Source organism: Lytechinus variegatus, chromosome 1, assembly GCF_018143015.1.
Source record: "Lytechinus variegatus isolate NC3 chromosome 1, Lvar_3.0, whole genome shotgun sequence".
Taxonomy (NCBI): domain Eukaryota; kingdom Metazoa; phylum Echinodermata; class Echinoidea; order Temnopleuroida; family Toxopneustidae; genus Lytechinus; species Lytechinus variegatus.
The window spans coordinates 68,433,718-68,452,270 of NC_054740.1; the positions used below are offsets into that span (position 1 = coordinate 68,433,718).

An 18,553-nucleotide genomic window follows, 5' to 3' on the forward strand; every position below is an offset into this window, starting at 1 on the left:
CTTTGGCAAGGCGGGAAACCACTCCCCACCCAGGTGTTGAATTGGGCACCCCGGTAGGATGCGAAAGCCTACTTATGCCGAGCAGCTGAGGTTGAAAAATCTTGTAAGAACGCTTACAAGGGAGTGGAGAAAGTGCATGCATTGTAAGCTGGCAAGTCAGGATCCGATGATAGGGTTATATAGCTTTAAAGCGCTCAGAGACGTTGTTGCGATGTATTAAGTGCTGTATAAAAGCGGATTATTATTATAATTATATTATCATTCTCATTATTAATATCATCATTATCATCATTTCGATCCTTATGCGTCTTTGTAATTCATCGGTATAATCGAGGAATTATCGTAGAATACAACACAGTGGTTGTTTCTCACGATATTCAAACGTTCATCATTTAAGGCTTCGAATTCTTAGATAGTATTTCGAGCGTTGTACTTTTAACGAAAATACGAAATATATGTTTTTATCGTCTGTAGTTCCTCTTTAGGTCAATGTATTTGCCTTCTATAGAATGATGATGCGTCGATTTACGAGAATTTTGCCAACCTATTGAAGAAACCCCATAAAACAGAATAAAAGAACTTGGCCTACACTAGATCAGCCGATGGTGTTATATAAAGACTTATTTGTTTCCAAGGTGATACACTCTATTAAAGCATTTATTCTTTATTTGAATCATTTTAAGGCAAAAATCAAGACCTCAGAGAAGGCATTTCAGTTTGTAAATCTTCGAATATCGAATTTAGAGTGTACTACACTTATAACGGCATAAGGATTGGCAAAACTAACCAATTTGTTGATGAATATGTGTCCGACTGATAAAAATGGTCTATATCAGCCAGTAGTCTGGTAGATTCTAACCAATATCGTTGTTTGGTTCGGATCGGTCGGACCATTCACCAACGTATTGGCTAATCTGGCCAATCCTGTTTAAGAGTGTATTGTTTTATTGTAACCATTATTAAAGTTATTTTGTCCACCATTTCTGGAGTTCCCTTAACCATCCTAATTTTTATTTCATCTCAGCCGTATCTCAATATGACGCACTCTTTGCAACACAGTTCCAATGACAACCGGAAATTCTTTCATTTTAAACTTGATGGATGCACCATGAATGTCCCAAATTTAATTTACACCCGATCAATGACCGCATATATAGGGGAACGGGAGATGATTAGATCAGACCATCTATTGCTTCAGCTATTTTCCATGAGGTCTTCTGGCGTTGTGGCCTTGTTGTGGCCGGATCTTCAGTATGTGGCTCAATAGAGCTCTGTTCCAAATGAAAGAATCGTCTAGTATTTCTTTCGTCAGAGTTGCACAGGTCCTTATCCAACATGTTCAATGCGTTGTAGCATTACAGAATATCATTCACTGCATATGCCTCAGCAGGAGTACATTTGTATATATGTGTATAGGCCTGTTGGGGGCTCGGGAGCATGGACCCCCAAACTTTTCACGACCAGTAAATAAACAAGAAAAAGAAAGAAAAGAAAAGGGAACAAGGGTGAAATGTGGTATTGTCTGCTGAATATTATGTCAAAATCTACAATGGTCAAAATTGTAACTCGCAGCTTTTTAAAACATTTTGCCTCATATGCCTTGTCTGCCCCACCCGGGCCAGTCCCCCGTAAAAAAATGACTCCTTTCAGTACTGGGTTAATGACGGGTATCTCGATGTATCAAAGTTTTGTAACCTAGTGAATATTAAATTTCAACGACTTTATTAAAGCATAAAATCCAAACATCGATTCTCACAACGAAAATGGCTGATCCGAAGAGGTTTACGTGGAAGATCTCTCAAGGTTTGCGTTCTTGTGCTGTGACTTCTTTCAATATTTCTGTACTATTTTTCAATCGCATTCAACTAATTTCTTCCGTAGTTTATCCAGGAATTCTCGAATGGAGCGATACATTAGTACCAATAACAACATCTGGTTTATGGAGGTCAAGTTATTTCAGGTTTTCATGCTGAGCTAGTTAGCTCATGAGAGAGACACACCGGGGTGTGGGAGTACAGTCAATTCTATTTTACATGACGCACTCTCGACTCTGCATGCTGTAACGACCATTAACTCTACTGGGTGCCGCATCACTCTGCCAGATACTAAAAAAATACAACTTTTACAATACAATAATTACAATCATTGATTTTTCTAGCATTTGAAAGAAAATTCACATATTCGGTACACTCAAAATTCCAAGGATTTGAAATAAATCTATGTCAGCAGAGAAGAGTGACCAATCGAATATATTAATTAGATTCAAACCTTGTGGAATGGAATGTATTACTAAATGATTAGAATTTAAATCTTTTGAGATTTCAAAGTTAATCCTTTAGATTGAACATAAACCTCAAATTCGGCTGGTCATTTTGCACAGCCGATCTTGATTTATTTTTAATCCTTGAAATTTAAAGTATATGTATTTCGAATACTCTGTTACGTCTGATTAGTGAGTTCCATCTGTTTACGCTACAGTTACTAATCTCGTCAGGCCAATAAATCTTCAAGAAAGTTCAATGCCGACCACGAGAAACCTTCATAAAAGTCTTCCGAGGATCGTAGAATTTTCCATCTGATATTTCTAATGACCCGTTTCCCTGGGTGGAATGATTTATGCTCAGGTGTACAGATCGAGATGGGGGAGGAAGGCATTCACTTTGGCTTGGACGGAGGCTCTTACTTTTTGCTCATCAATAATTTCTGTAATTCATGAGGGCGCTATATATGTTTCCGGCATGAAAGTGAAGTACATGTAAGAAGTAATTATGTAATCTCAGTTAATACAGAAGCCTACAAGACGTACATGTATAGGCCCTTTGTAAAATTGCATTGCAAATCTTGAGAAATGCAAATTGCTTATAAACTTTACCAGCTTGCTACTGCGTTCGTTTGCCACCACCCCTGTAAATAAGCATATATAACACTATGCACGCTAAATTTCAAGTATTTACATGTCAAATTTACATAGAGATAGGTAGTTGTGAATAGTGATCAGCCGTTATTTATCCCAGTAATTAACTTCTAATTCTCAAAATAATGAATTCAAATCTTTCAGCAATTTTATCCAAAAGGCTTTCTAAATCTACTGGGAGTCGGCTGGTCACTTTTCTTTTACATTCAGAGCTGATCTGGATTTATTTTGAATTATTGAAATTTCGAGTGTATCGTTAAGATTTATCACAATAAATATTTTGAGTCTGTCCAAACTAAGTAGGTCTACCATTGATTCACAATATTTACAAGTAGGTCTATTGCATAGGTTCTGGGGCTTTACAAAACGCGCCAACGGATGGGGTGGGATTTGAATCCCGGATTCTGTGGATCAAAGTCCTGCGATTATTCCACTGAGCCACAAATCCTCTACAAGAGGATAAATGTCTTGAAGCCAAGACCGACCATGCCCTGTTTCACGAGAGCCATGGTACACAGTCTGGGATAGCCAATGCATTGTAGTCTAATGGATTGGACTTTAAACAAACTTCTCTGGATTATTTGTACCCGTGTGACTCCAGGGGAGCGTTTCATGAAAGAACTTGTCGGACGTTTTATCCGACAAGTACTGTTTTATCCGACAGTTACTATGGTAACAGTGACCCTCGGCCAATCATTATCAAGGAAAGTTGTCAGATCTGACAACTTGTCGGACGAAAATGTTGATGAAACGCTCCCCAGAATGACCAAGGAGATCGCTAGGTTTGGTCGTGATGAGCACAGAATAAATGGAGAAGTAATGTCCGTAATCCGTATTTACCTTTGAATCCGTTGCATTATCATCAAGTATGCAAGGATCCGGGGGCAAGGATATCATCGCTGACGCGATTGAGCTCAGAACAGGGTCTGTATTTCGAGGCCAAATTTGGGACCGGGTGGTAAACCCTGAACTGCGCCTCGGGGTGTATACGCGGTCTCGCTGTTATCAAGTCACGATAACATAGCAATGAGAATCGCATCATGGTAATTGACTGGGAATGTAGCTTGACCTTACTGTGTAAACACTTGAGGACACCATCGGTTCACCTTTTACCCCCCCCCCCCCTTCTGTCGAAAGGATGTGCAAGGAATGGGCCAGATCAGAAAGAGCAGGTCCATGGAAAGAGTGATCTCGAAGGTTTGCTCTTTCCATGGACCTTACACTGTTATAGCAGACATTGTGGCTTTGTTTGCTGTACAGAGACATGATAGAGGACCACACCATTATTTTTACTCCGGTGGTATACAGTGTTAGTTCAACACATCGGTGTTATTACGACTCGCCTTTGGTTGTTACTTTTACACTCTGGTGGTATGTTGTATAGGACGTAATTTTAACACCTCAGGGTTTGGTCCTCAAGTGACACCAACTGGTGTCAACACTTCAACGAACTAGTTTGAATGGTTTGTACATTAGTGTAATCATTGTCAGATCGTTGCATTCAACTGAACCGGCCGAAAATATGACTTTTGTCGATAGGCCTATGGTAGGCCTAATCACCTGTGAACTGCCTTGTCATTTGAGAACACCGCCATAATTTCCTGATAGATGTTTATCTAATCTGACTCCATCGTGATTTAAGAATGTTGTATTCCACGCTTCTGAAACGTTGGCAATTAAAATAAGTAAAAACGTCCTTTTTAATTTAAGCTCACCCCCAAAAAAAATTAAGAGAAAATCAGTTTTACGAAAATCTATCACAAATTAAAAAAAAATAGTTATGAATTTGTGAATATCTCCACATTATGATGAAATAAGTTGCGGCAATAAATAACTAATGCATTACATCTGTTGTCAATCCGATTGTTAGTTCTTAGTAGAAAATTTTGAATAAACCTAATTTCATATAATAAAATACAAAAGAGCAAGTGGGGGTATGACATCATCAGCCCACCTAATGAATATTCATAAAGACATGTCTAGATAAGTTTCACCGGAATAATGCAAATTTAAAAAATTCAATAATTTTGTTATTTGTTATCCGATTTTGATCAAGTTTTCAGCACTTTGCTCTCTGAATTGTGTTCTATAGCCTGGGCCATCCCTTTAATTGCAAACATATATTCTTTACTTTAAACATGAAAATATTACATAACATCCGTGAGTACTGCTCACATGACGTCACAAATTATGTAGGCCTACTTGATGTTTGTCCAGAATCGGAAGAATGTCAGGTGCTCTACCCATTATTATGCTGTTTATTCAGGAAAAATAATTACAATTTAGGGACTCTTTTCTTTTTCATATTTTAATAACCTAGGTACTTGTTGATGATACGCTGCATTTTCCCCGTTTTGTTTATGTTGTAACATGCAAGCGAATCCTTACGTTGAGTCATAGATTAATGATTTGACATGTTGATTATGCCCTTGTATGCACCTGAGTTCCAAACTATAGCAAGAGAAGTAGATTATGCTATGCTACGTAGCCGTAAGGGTAAGGGGTAGGCAGAAAAGCACTTGTTTGGTGATACCAAGAAATGGACTAGTCTTGATGTGAAGAGGTAATGAAGGCAATGGGAGATGCATATAGATGTTAATGAATAACCTAATATTCTGTCTCCATCGTTGTAGGTCCATGATCGGATTAAGTTTTGGCTTTTAATTTTCTTGTGTTTTTTCTCACTTTAATAGATGATAATAACGTCACGAACACCTGGCTTTGATAAACCACTGATAACCTTTAAAAAATGTTTATGATTGTCTCTCAGTTATCATTCATCGATTTCGATGCTTGTTGTATTTATGTATAGGCCTACACAGTTCAGTTGCACACGGCTCATACGCGAATGTATATAACATTCGACATTACATTCATGTTTTATGGTAGAAAGAGTAGGTTATATACCTACTCACGATGTGAGTCACCGCACAGCGCCACCTATGACCGACCTGTGTCTTAATTGTGAGCTAATACCTCCGCGCCATTCTCCGGTTTCACAAAGTGTATCCGATTTCAAGTCTAAATTTCCATCCTTAGACAACCATCTCTCAAATGTCAGCGGGGTATTAGAGTGACAGAAATCAAACTGCCTGGCAAATTTTCTCCTTGTTGTTTTGATATCGCGATTCATCACGGGGAAATTATGGCTGGGAAGATTCGGTCGTGACATGTCATGTAAATATTCAACGTCTTTATCGGCCATTAATGGTCGGTTGACGAGCTGAGGTAAACACATCACACGGGCAGTAAATCTGTTTAAAAGGTTATTATGACAAGTCATATAGACACCCATCTCCCGTCTGTCTCGTACCTCACTGGGCGCATGGTGCATTATGAGGTCCACGAGGCCGAGTGTCCACGAGACCGATTTTCATATCAAAGGCTATTTCATTTCATCGTGTTTATCAAACTTGTCTACTACATCCGGCTTAGCCTAATCTTCAATGTTAAATGAAAATTAATGAAGACTGTTTCACTATGTAAGTTTTCGTTAATAACAAATGATTATGAGAAAAACAATACGAGAAAATCGGCCTCGTACCTGAACTTTAATTCGAATCTCTTCTCGGTACATGCCAAGAGTTTCCTTGTTTACACGCTGCGTCGGCTCGCTGTGTGCATCCGAGAGCCGATGCACGTTTAAACACGGTAACAGATGCAAATTTTGTTATTATATGAGTTGAGACTTTTGATCACAATCTTCCCGGGAGTCACACATATCCACTCCTGGGTAGAGAGAGCGAGGGAGAACCTTCTTATACTCTACAAACTGGGGTGTTAAACTGACACCCGTTGATGTTCCAAGACGGCCACACCCTCTATTTGAACATAAAGAGTGTTAACGACTTTAAGGTGTTGTGATGAACTAATACTAAATCTAACACTGGAGTATGACCGGTGTTATCCTCTATTGTGTAAAGTGATTATGGCAATGCAGCAAACTGTAGTTTGCTCGCCAAAATAAATAGATAGCATTTTTTAATTCGAAAAATCGGAGGGAGAGTAATTTATGATGGTCTGACGCTGATAAAATTCAATTTCTTATCGAGAGAAAGCGGAAACTTTGGAAATTGCTCTTCTAGGGTATCCCCAAGTCCCAAGCCGAAAGTACGGGCTACCTACCCACAGCGGGTTCGTAGTACTTCCAAGTCCACTCTATATCTACCATATGTGTGCAAGGTAGGCTGGTCTTCCAGCCGGTCCAACTGTTCAGATCACTATATACAGGTATTGATCAGATGATGCACCCTATCCCCTATTACCCCATAATGATTTAAGACGTGACTTGTGTCAGGCGCTGTAAATTTGAAAGAATGCAGTCATTATCCCCCTCCCCTCCCATGGTATTAGATACCAGAATTATAGCAGTGGTCATGGTGTTAGGGGGGAATGGCGGCAGTTTAGTAGCAGTGTAGTAGTAGTAGTAGTAGTAGCAGTAGCAGCAGCAGCAGCAGCAGCAGTAGTAGTAGTAGTAGTAGTAGTAGTAGTAGTAGTAGTAATATAGTACTAGAAGTAGTAGTAGTAGTAGTAGTAGTAGTAGTAGTATAGTAGTAGTAGTAGTAGTAGTAGTAGTAGTAGTAGTAGTAGTAGTAGTAGTAGTAGTAGTAGTAGTAGTAGTAGAAGAAGAAGAAGAAGAAGTAGTAGTAGTAGTAGTAGTAGTAGTGGTAGTAGTAGTAGTAGTAGTAGTAGTAGTAGTAGTAGTAGTAGTAGTAGTAGTAGTAGTAGTAGGCCTAGTAGAAGTAACAGTAGTAGTAGTAGTAGTAGTAGTAGTAGTAGTAGTAGTAGTAGTAGTAGTAGTAGTAGTAGTAGTAGTAGTAGTAGTAGTAGTAGTAGTAATAGTAGTAGTAGTAGTAGTAGTAGTAGTAGTAGTAGTAGTAGTAGTAGTAGTAGTAGTAGTAGTAGAAGTAGTAGTCGTCGTCGTCGTCGTAGTAGTAGTAGTAGTAGTAGTAGTAGTAGTAGTAGTAGTAGTAGTAGTAGTAGTAGTAGAAGAAGTAATAGTAGTAGAAGTAATAACAACTGTTTAAGAAAGTGTAAACAATTACAAAAAGTAATTTAACAACTTGTAAGAGTGACAGGTCCATGCTTAAACCATGTTAACAACGTGCATTTTTTTTTAACTGTGTAGCAGAATCGTGACGGTTCGTGGCTTTTAATTGTCTAAAATTAATTTCAAACAACATATTGCTTGCAAAGTTCTTGAAATCGCTGTTTTTTATGAGAGCGGAAAATAAACCCGTCTGGTATTAGAGAACAGCACTTGGCTGACTGAAAAGTGCTAAATTCCAATATTCATCTATCTGGCGATATTTTATTAACACAATCTATTTTCATGGTTATTGTCAAGACAACGCATATATTCTGAAGCACAATCATGTTTTACGCCACCATGTGATGTTTTTTTTTCTGTCTATGGTTACCATGGTTTCAGCTGATTATCAGACAGCATTATTGCCCTCGGCACACTCCATGTATAATTAAATCCCATGACGCACATACATCATAAAAAATATAAAATGAATGAAAACACTTCGTATTTTTATGATTCTGTTTTCTTCTATGTCATTATACGTCATGCACGGTTTGTCCATCGTATTAAAATATCATGCATAATTGTTTTTCAAGACTCAAGATTGTTTGTATTGGTTCATGAATGCAGGCATACGAGATGTTTAGCTTCAATTGGCTTCCATGTACAAAAAACACCAATTCCGCATATCCCTTTCAAATTCATGATCCATTTTGTACGAAGTCTGCGTTCTGTGATTTTTAGTGCCTTCGTACATGTATAACGTCTCCCATAGATATATTTTTGCTTTCCCTATGAAAAGTTAAAGAAAATGTTTCTACCTTCACGAAAATTCGTCCCCCAAATAAACAGAGTAACTGTAGCGCATATGACCATAAGTGAGGCTACAGGGGTTACAGCCCCTGTGAGAAAGAAAAAGGAAAAAAGGGACGAAGACGAAGAAGTGGAAAGTGGAAGAACAGGGGGGGGGGGGGGGGTAGGAAGAGGATCAAAAAGAGAAATCCTGCTATTGAATTAAAAAAAAGTCGATATAAGGTAATCGCATGGTCTGTACGTGAAGACTAACGCCCATATTTTATATATGAAAGAAAATATAAGGCTGTCATCGACATATTTGTATCAAGAACCTATTCCCTTGATTATTGCCGATAGTAAATTGGAGCGGAGGGGAGATTGGATTACTTCATGCCTTCATGCTATGAAACACAGATCCTGATCCATGTTTTATCCCTGACATATCAAACTTAAAGTACATGAAGTATCATCGTCTGTAAATAGGCCTATTTTTTCTGGAAATCGATACACTTGCCTTCGTCATGTTTATGGATCTTCTGTACACTCTTAAAAATGCTGGGCAACCACTAGCGTACCTACGGGGGGCAGTCTCCCCCCCCCCCTGACGAGTCAAAACCCATGCAAAGGACGTATCTCTGCCCCCTCCCCTCCCTGACGAGCTTGAAAGACCTTTTTTGCTCCCCCCCTGACGAGCTTGAATACCTTTCCTTTATTGCCCCCCTGTGGGCAACATGCTGTCCACGTAACAATTGGTTCAAACTTTATCCATTTCTGGGTAGTTTTAAACCAATAATGTGTGCTTTGAGTGAAAACAACACAGTATTGGTTGAAAACTACCCATAATTGGATAAAAAAATTAACCAATAATTGTGGACAGTATGTTGCCCAACATTTTAAGAGTGTAGGTAGCAGCGGCGTATCTACAAATAAAGCGACGAGGGTAAACACTTAAATCGCCCCGTCCCCATCTGGTCCAGGCGCCTCGTCCCCCATCTGGTCTTGGTTGCCTCCCCATTAGTCTGCTGTACTCAAAATTCTGATTTTTTTTTCGTCTTCACATTTTGCCTTTTGTTCCATCCCGATACTTGGTGATTTATTATGAAAACATTAATATAAAAAAAAATGCGTATGAATAATGTAATACTGGTGGACTCCTAGTTTGGATAAAACGCATGTTTTACTTGTAGTACGAGTATGATCAGGGATTTGTTAGTGACTCATAATATTTCCTACTTGTGGACTCTACACCAGATTCTGATTTGCGCCATTTTAGAATTGAAATGAAGACATCACTTGACGGTGCTGGTGGAGATTTAAAAACCCAAATGTGATACCTGCATGCCTAGCCTCGGGCCACTGTAATGAGAAACTGTCTGCTTGTATGCCTATTGTAAAATAGTACAATGTACATAATATCAGCCTTCCAGTTAGGTGCGTTCACACCAGTTGGATTTTTTACAGGGTCACACGGCCGTATACATATTTAGCCAGCTCGCGGGTATTTCGCCCCCACCCCGCCCCCAGAAAGTGTTACGCAATTTAGGGTTGCTAAGTTTTTGCCGTGTTGCTTGTCGGATTTCCGGGGGGGGGGGGGGTAACAGAGGTGTAAGAGGTGTATCAATCAGATATGATTATTTACGTCTGGGACCGACAGTTAACGTCACCATCCGAAAGACGTGACGACGGCTCGAGCCTCGAACCTCTTCATCATATTTTCAAAAAGAAAAAAAAGACATGATTGAATGAATACATGAATAAATGAATAAATAAATAAATGAAAATAAAGAAAATGGAAGTAAATGAATGATAATTTTAACGAAATGATTCAGTAATCATTTGATATTGAAAAAATGGAAGGGGGTCTCCTGCCCACAACCCCAACGATAAACCTATGAAAAAAAACGTTATCTAGTCAGTTTCGAGGTCTTCTTGTACCTAAGGTTACATGCATTCCCAGACACTTTTCTCTCAAGAATCATTCTCATGTGAAGTCCCTCTGTGAAATGTCTGTGGGCCACAAAGGCACAAGAAAATATTCCGACAACATATTCCTGCGGATTCCTTCCGTTCCATAAACTGTTATTCTTCGGGGGTTTTCCAAAGCAAGGTCCTTTGATGGGCTTCCTTTCTCTCCCGCTGGATAACAGACGTTACAATTGTAACTCGATCGTTTTCTCCGCAGCAAGCATGGCAAGGGAAGTCGAATTACCCTCTTCAAAGCCGTATACGGTTTCCCTCTCAATTCTTGCAGTCGTGGATGTTGTTAAAATTCTGATAACAATGGAGGCATTTCAATAGGGAGAAGTAGGGATATTGTATTCTTTTGGAGAGCGAAACGTAAATATTTTGACGACTTGCAAGAGTCAGGGTCATATTGAACATGATCACCTTCAGATGATTACGTAATGCACAGGGTCAGTGCCCTAAGCACTTCGTAGGATCCATGATTACAGAGATGAAATTATTTTTTATAGAAAGTTATGGCTGGATTTTGGGGGTTACTACATGTTGATAACAAAATGATAGTTACGTTTATAGCGCTCATCACGTTTTGTTTCTAAGCGATTTACATTACAATTATTATTACCGCGGTCATCGGAACCTGGCATGCCAGCACACAATGTGTAGACATTCTCCACTTCCTGGGAGCATTCCAACAAAAGTTCCAAGATTCAGTTGTTTTAGGCATACAGCCTTCCGCGTCCTCCCGGGTACCCATTTAACACCTGGGTGGAGTGTGGAAACCTTTGCATGGATTGAAACCTTGCCTTGTCTTGGTTCTCGTCTCTTGTCATCTCTCTAATGACGCAGTCGGTAGAATTCATGTCACACTCTGATCAGGGAATTCTCATTAACAATTCCCTACCCTGATAATGATAGATGGGAGTTTTCTTTCTACTCTGATCATTTATATTACAGCGGTCTCGTATATCAAAATAATTCATATGTAGATAAGGTGTAACATGCACGGCGCGGATCCGATGGGATGGGCGCTCGTTCCCCTCCGCGGGACCCCCATGCAACCCACCTTTTTTTTGGGGGGGGATACTCTCCGTATGTGATGCTAAGCTTTTTGCTTCATTAAGTCTCGAAATTAGTGCCTCTTCCCTTTGTCTTGCAGAACTGAGATCTTGCTTTAAGAATGATGTAGCAATATTATAAGCAGCATTTTTAACGCAATCTGGCCGGCACCTTAAACCTTTAAAATGTCATTTGCATCTTTATGTGTATACCTTGATTATTGAGGTAAGTGCAAAGACTGACGACCTATATTTCTAAAGCCAGCCTGACACTTGCACGATTTTAAATCACGCATTGGAACGACTCAAGTCGTGCCAGTGCGCAAACTAGTCGTGAACTGGCGTGAAGTGTGCGTAAACACGTCGTGACACGTCGTGACTGCGTGCCATGTCGGGACGAGAATTTTGAAATGTTCAAAATTTTGGTCACGACAAAATTTAGCGACCGGGTCGTGAACTATGCGCAAACTGTTCGTGAACTCGTCGGGACGATGCGGGAGGATGCGTGCCAGTGCGTGGCAGTGCGCGCCATGCCACGACTGTCACGAATAGTACACGAACAGCTCACGTCGAGTTCACGAATAGTTCAGCACGACACCGTCCGAATTGCACAAACTCGTCGTGCCAATGCGGGAAGTGCGTAAACTATGCGCAAACTATGCGTGAACTCGTCGTGCCAGTTCGTGTCAATGTGGACACTGACGGGCACGCATTCGTGAACTCGTCGTGAACTTGTCGTGAACTATGCGTGAACAAGTCGTAAACAGTGCGGGAGCCTCCCAGTTCGTGCCCCAAAATGGCACGACTTGCCACGACAAAATCGTGGCCAAAAGTCGTGCAAGTGTCAGCCTGGCTTAAGACTGCGCCACTGCGAGGTTGCCGTTTTCATAGAGAAGTTCTTTGAAATTGAACTGATCTGAAATACGGTAGGCCTATATTTTTGTCTAGGACACCGTTGCAGCTTCGATGTACCTCCTCGTAAAAGGTTAAAAATGGAATGAAATGGGAGTTGAAAAGTTTATGGGCTATTCTTGACGAGTAAATCAAACTCAGTTCGGACATGAGATAAAAACGCTTTGAAACGGCCTGGGATTTCGTCGGATATTATGTAGTGTGTATCGATTTCATCATTAGAGACCGGGGCAGGGTCGGGTGACCTCATGGGATAAAACCGATAGCTACTAACTTGGTGATAGGAGGGGAAAATAACGAAGAAAGTTCTTAAAGAAGGAAAGGAATGTGCATGGGGGAAATACAGAGAATGAGTATATATAGATAGAAAGAGAGGAAGATAGATAAATGAATGGATGGATGGTTAGATGAGTTGATAACTTTATACTGGGTCTAGAATAATTCAGGAAGAAGTTAGATAGATAGATATATAGACCTCCACAACAAATAGCTTGATTGATCGATCGAGAGATATATAATGGAGGTGCCGTGACCGAGTGGTCTAAGGCGCCTGGCTATACGTGGAAAGTCCGGGGTTCGATCCCCAGCCGCGGCACCTATGCCCGTGAGCAAGGCATTTAATCTACAATGCTCTTTTATCCTGCTTTCAAATAAATGGAAATGCTATATGCATTACTGGTAACTAGGTATGCACTTGTTTAAAAAAAATAGATATATGAATAAAAAATAATTATGTATAGATAGATGAATAGGTGTATTTAGATAGGAAGAAATAGAGATAGGTAGATGTATGGATGGATGGATAGATGGATGGATGGATGGATGGATGGATAGATGGATGGATAGATAGATAGATAGGAATATGTATGGGGGAAATACAGAGAATAAGTATATATAGATAGAAAGAGAGGAAGATAGATAAATGAATGGATGGTTAGATGATTTGATAACTTTATATTGGGTCTACAAAAAAATTCAGGAAGAAGTTAAATAGATACAGATAGATAGATACGTAGATATATATAGATAGATAGATAGATAGATAGATATGGTCAATCATTCGATTTCGAGTGATTTCAGAATAAGCTAATAAAAACTTAAGATAATTTTGCAACTGAGCAATTAGCTTGGAAATTGAGACAATAATTGGGTACCAAATTCTAATTACATCTTAATTATATAGCACCTATTTGCGCTTAAAAATGAAATTATAAATTTGTCCGTGATGCACGTATTCCTGACTGTACATAAGAGCGTGAGCACTTTCAGCAAAGAGTGTGGATTGGTGGAGGGGGTAGGGATAGCTGAGCAAAGGATGATGTGAACGACAGATGCCCCTTCCCCTCATGCGGGTAAGGTTTTTAAAAAAATACCATGGAAAATGGGTCTTTTGATGCACTGTGTGTTTGTCAATGCTGGGCAGTCGAACGTATACATGATATAGTATGTTTTCCTAAAATACTCAAACTCAAAGCACTCGGAATATCAAGGATGCGCATATACGCTTCTTAAATTGCAATCTGACGGTTTATAATTGTTTACATTAACCACCAAAGAACAAAAAAGAAAAAGAAAAGACGTGACAGTGTCACTGGTGCAGATCAGTCATGTCAGTGGGCAGTGTCCATGAAACATAAACAGCGCCACCAAGTGTGCAAGGACGCGGATATAACGACGAGACCCTTGTCGGATTTTTTTGGTCCCAATTTGTTAATGGAGTTTTGTTTGATTTTATATAATGCCACTTTGACAAGGTTTACTTGCTTTAAGCTATTACAGTTATCCTTCATTCTGAGATGGATTATAATATTGTATTTTTATTTCATGAACTTTTACTTTCACTTAAACAAACTCATCTTTCATTTCAATTTCCTTTTCTTTCTCCATCATTGTCTTGCATTTTGCCCACTCAAAATTCGATTTAGAACCCCCCCCCATGAACAAAAAAAAAATCGAAATTTATAGCTTGTATTCTTTATACTTTAGAATGATGAATAATGGACACTTGGCTGTGATGTCAGTTGGAATCGATAGTTTCATCGATATAGAGTGTTTTTTTTTGTCAATTAACCTCATGAAACGAATGGCCTTCCTCATCTTTTTTCTCTCCCTACAATGTATCATTATTATTATCGTCATGTTAGGACCACCCATCACACGATAATTTTGTTTTTATATATGTATACAGGTAAAGGATGAAAAAAGCAAATGAGTCGGAAATCAGTCATATTTTCAAATATTAATCAGTTCACTAATCGTTATACCGATTTCTGTATTTGTGTGTATTTCAGTTCACTACAAAGACGCAGCGATTGCACGACATGGAGTACATCGATACCGATTCGACATCGGTAGGATACCTCAGGGTGAGACGGTGACGTCAGCTGAACTGCGCGTCTTTCGCGACTCACGCGGACAGGGGAGCTCGTTGTATCGAATAGATGTGCTCCAGCTTAGAGAACGGGGGAGTGATGGGTGAGTTTGTTGTGACCTTCTTCTGAGGACATTTTCTTACATTTTTCCCATCAACCGGGGACGTCCCCGGTTCGGCAAAACGTGCTTTTTTATTCCTCATCTCATTAATCTCATTACAAAGAAAGGAATTACGGCAATGTCAAAGTTGTCCATTAAGTTATAAACCAAGTAATACCTGACATTCATGAAATGGGTTAAACGAATAATATAATAAATAAAATTATATTAATGAATGTATAAATTTAAGAATAGATAAATATTTGATTGAAGAGGCTTTTTGCAATGAATTTTATTGTAATTATTACTTGATAGTCATCTGACTTGTCTGGATCCATTGATTGCAATCACTCATTACTTTTGCTTGTAGGCTGAAATCGAAATCAATATCGAATCACATCAGGAAAGTAGTTCCTGATTTACCCAAGCGTAAACACACTAAAATTATATCAGATTATTTAGGAGAAGATACCTTTAATCATATTTATGTAAGTGATATTAGGCACAATCAACAAGAGCAAATCCCAGCTATAGAGTAAAAAACTTTGATGTTTTCATGACGAGTTTTCCCAATGTACATGATGCAGTACTTATATGGATTTGCATATGCACAATATATATGTTGACTTTTGTTCTACATACTGTATTTCAGTATGTCTGTGTGTATGTCCTGCAGGTTGCTTTTCTCTTTGAATATATTTTCTTCCTCGTTTGATACTTTTTCATTGTTTGTATTTATATGGATTTGTTACTTGTACACTCTAAAAAATGAAGTGCTAATTCAGCTCTTAAAGAGCGTGTATAGTGACTGCACTTCGGAGTGCTGATTTTTCTCTTTCAAATTTGAACTAGACAAATCAGCACTCCGAAGTGCAGTCACTATACACGCTCTTTAAGAGCTGAATTAGCACTTCATTTTTTAGATTGTATGCGGGGCCCCCAAGAAAAAAACAGTGCTTAGTCCACTGGTGGGGTTACCCTGGGTAAACAAAACGAAATAAAAAAAATATAAATGAATATAATACTCATTTCTTTATTGTTTGTGGTCGCAGATCCCGGTCACATGTATATCTTGACAGTACCATTGTAGGCCCGGGTGACCATGGATGGTTGGTCTTTGATATGACGTCAGCCACGAGTACATGGAGGACTTATCCAGGAGCTAACGTGGGTCTGCAGCTCCGCGTGGAGTCTTTACAAGGTATACCATGTCAGTAATGATTATCATGTGGCATCCCCAATTACACCGGTAAAACCCAATCCGTACGCAGAAAAAACTCCGATGTTGATTTACCACCAGCCCGGAATTATATATTCCATACCATAGAAGTATTGAAACAACACTAGTTTGGAATCACACCGGTGCTGTTTTGATACTAAGTGGTGTTGTATAAACGCCTGTCTGGTGTTCGACCAAAACCAAATTGGTGTTGTTTCACACCTCTCTGGTGTGGACATATATATATATATATATTCCAGGCTGGTGTTAAATCAACTCCGGAGTTTTTGTTGTGTAACCAACAATGATCATTACCAATGACAGAGCATCGGTCGGTTTAGAGTTGGATTCGGTAGTGAGTTAGGTAGTCGGTAGACACTTTTTACTCCTCGACGTGCGAAGAGTGAAGAACACAGTAAATAAATGGAGAATGTCTATCAAAATGTCAAAGAACAGCTGGGAGGTCTGTGTATAAAATTAGCGAACTGGAATACTAGTTTTCTTGTCCTAACTTTTGGAGCTGACGCAAAATTGCAAATACGTCATCTTTTTTTCAGAGTCGAGGACGAAACTTCTCTCTTGATTCGCAAATTTTCACCGATTTTCGATGGAGAGCTCTTTGAAAATACATACCCCTGTTCTTGAACCATCCGTATGTAGCGAAGCTAAAATCTCCTATTAAGTGTCGTTTAGGCAAATCAAACTCTCTACAGACTTAAGTTCCTTACGCAAAAATTTGAACATTTATCAATGGACGGATCTGAGAAGTAAATAATAATGATAATAATAGTAGTAATGATAATAATGATGATGATGATGATGGTGATGATAATAATAATAATAATAATGATGAAAATAATAATAGTAATGAAAATAATGGTAATGATTATTATAATGTCATTGTGTGGAGTGTCTGCATTTTTTAAACCTTTTTTTAAATCTTTTACTTTTGAAATATCTCTATATCTGCGAATAACCTGTTTACCATGCCATAGAAAACAACAGTAATAAATAAGATGTTGTTTGAAGGTTTGCATGGTGGCATGTACAATTGCTGATGTGGTTTACGGTACACCATGTGGAGTGTTATAGAAGCAGTGGATAGAAGAAGAGAAGGAAGTGGATAGGCGAGAAAGTGGAGATTTGAGAATAGAGTATTCTTTCTTGAGAATAGTCCTGAAAAGGACTGTAAACCAGAAGGAATGTTGAGTGAGAACAGCTTGAGTAGTAGAGCTGATGAGGAGATGCTGGCTTGCGTCGGCGAGTAGAGATGATGAGTAGTAGAGAGACTCGACGTTTCGGACAGGTTGACTGTCCGTCTTCAGGAGTCTTGACTGTCCGTCTTCAGGAGTGAAGACTCCTGAAGACGGACAGTGAAGACTCCTGAAGACGGACAGTCAACCTGTCCGAAACGTCGAGTCTCTCTACTACTCATCATCTCTACTCGCCGACGCAAGCCAGCATCTCCTCATCAGCTCTACTACTCAAGCTGTTCTCACTCAACATTCCTTCTGGTTTACAGTCCTTTTCAGGACTATTCTCAAGAAAGAATACTCTATTCTCAAATCTCCACTTTCTCGCCTATCCACTTCCTTCTCTTCTTCTATCCACTGCTTCTATAACACTCCACATGGTGTACCGTAAACCACATCAGCAATAGTAATAAATAAATACAAAAGATACAAAGAAAAATGCGAGACATGACGTCTACCATGTCTACAGGATTCAAAATATCATTTAGCCTTTAATGCTATTTTGATCATAGATTAGTTCGATGGAAGCCATATTTTTCGAACCTATTTTTCCTTGTTTGCTTCGTAGAATATTACCTGTTGGCTTAATTAGTCTTTCTTAATGCGTTTGTTTGTTGAAATATTGTTTATTAGGGAGTATGGAATTGCTTTGAATTCAAATGTTATTTGTCACTATTATTTAGGGAGGCGAGACGCAATATTGCACGTGCCTTCATATCAGTCAAATGACTAGTTAATAGGGTCAGCTCTGTGCAACAGTTATTCTAGTCATATTTCACTATTTTCTAGTCGTATTTTACTAGAAAAGAGTTATTGCTAACTAGTATATTTCAGAAATGTGACTAGCATATCAGTTGCACCCAGTTGACTACTTGTCTAGTCAATGTGACTGATTTGTTTTTAGAGTGTTGTTTACTGGTAGGTTTAAAATAAAATTGC

The 18,553-nt window shown here is 39.0% G+C and overlaps 1 protein-coding gene across 1 annotated transcript in view; it reads left to right on the forward strand.

Moving 5' to 3' along the window:
• The window catches only part of LOC121431669 (protein DVR-1 homolog), a 45,342-nt gene that overhangs the window by 16,545 nt on the left and 10,244 nt on the right, over positions 1–18,553 (forward strand). Inside the window, exons 2-3 of the mRNA XM_041629318.1 lie at positions 14,918–15,145; positions 16,195–16,343. Of these exons, the coding sequence (XP_041485252.1) occupies positions 14,918–15,145; positions 16,195–16,343 (377 nt within the window). The remainder of the gene's footprint in view (positions 1–14,917; positions 15,146–16,194; positions 16,344–18,553) is intronic.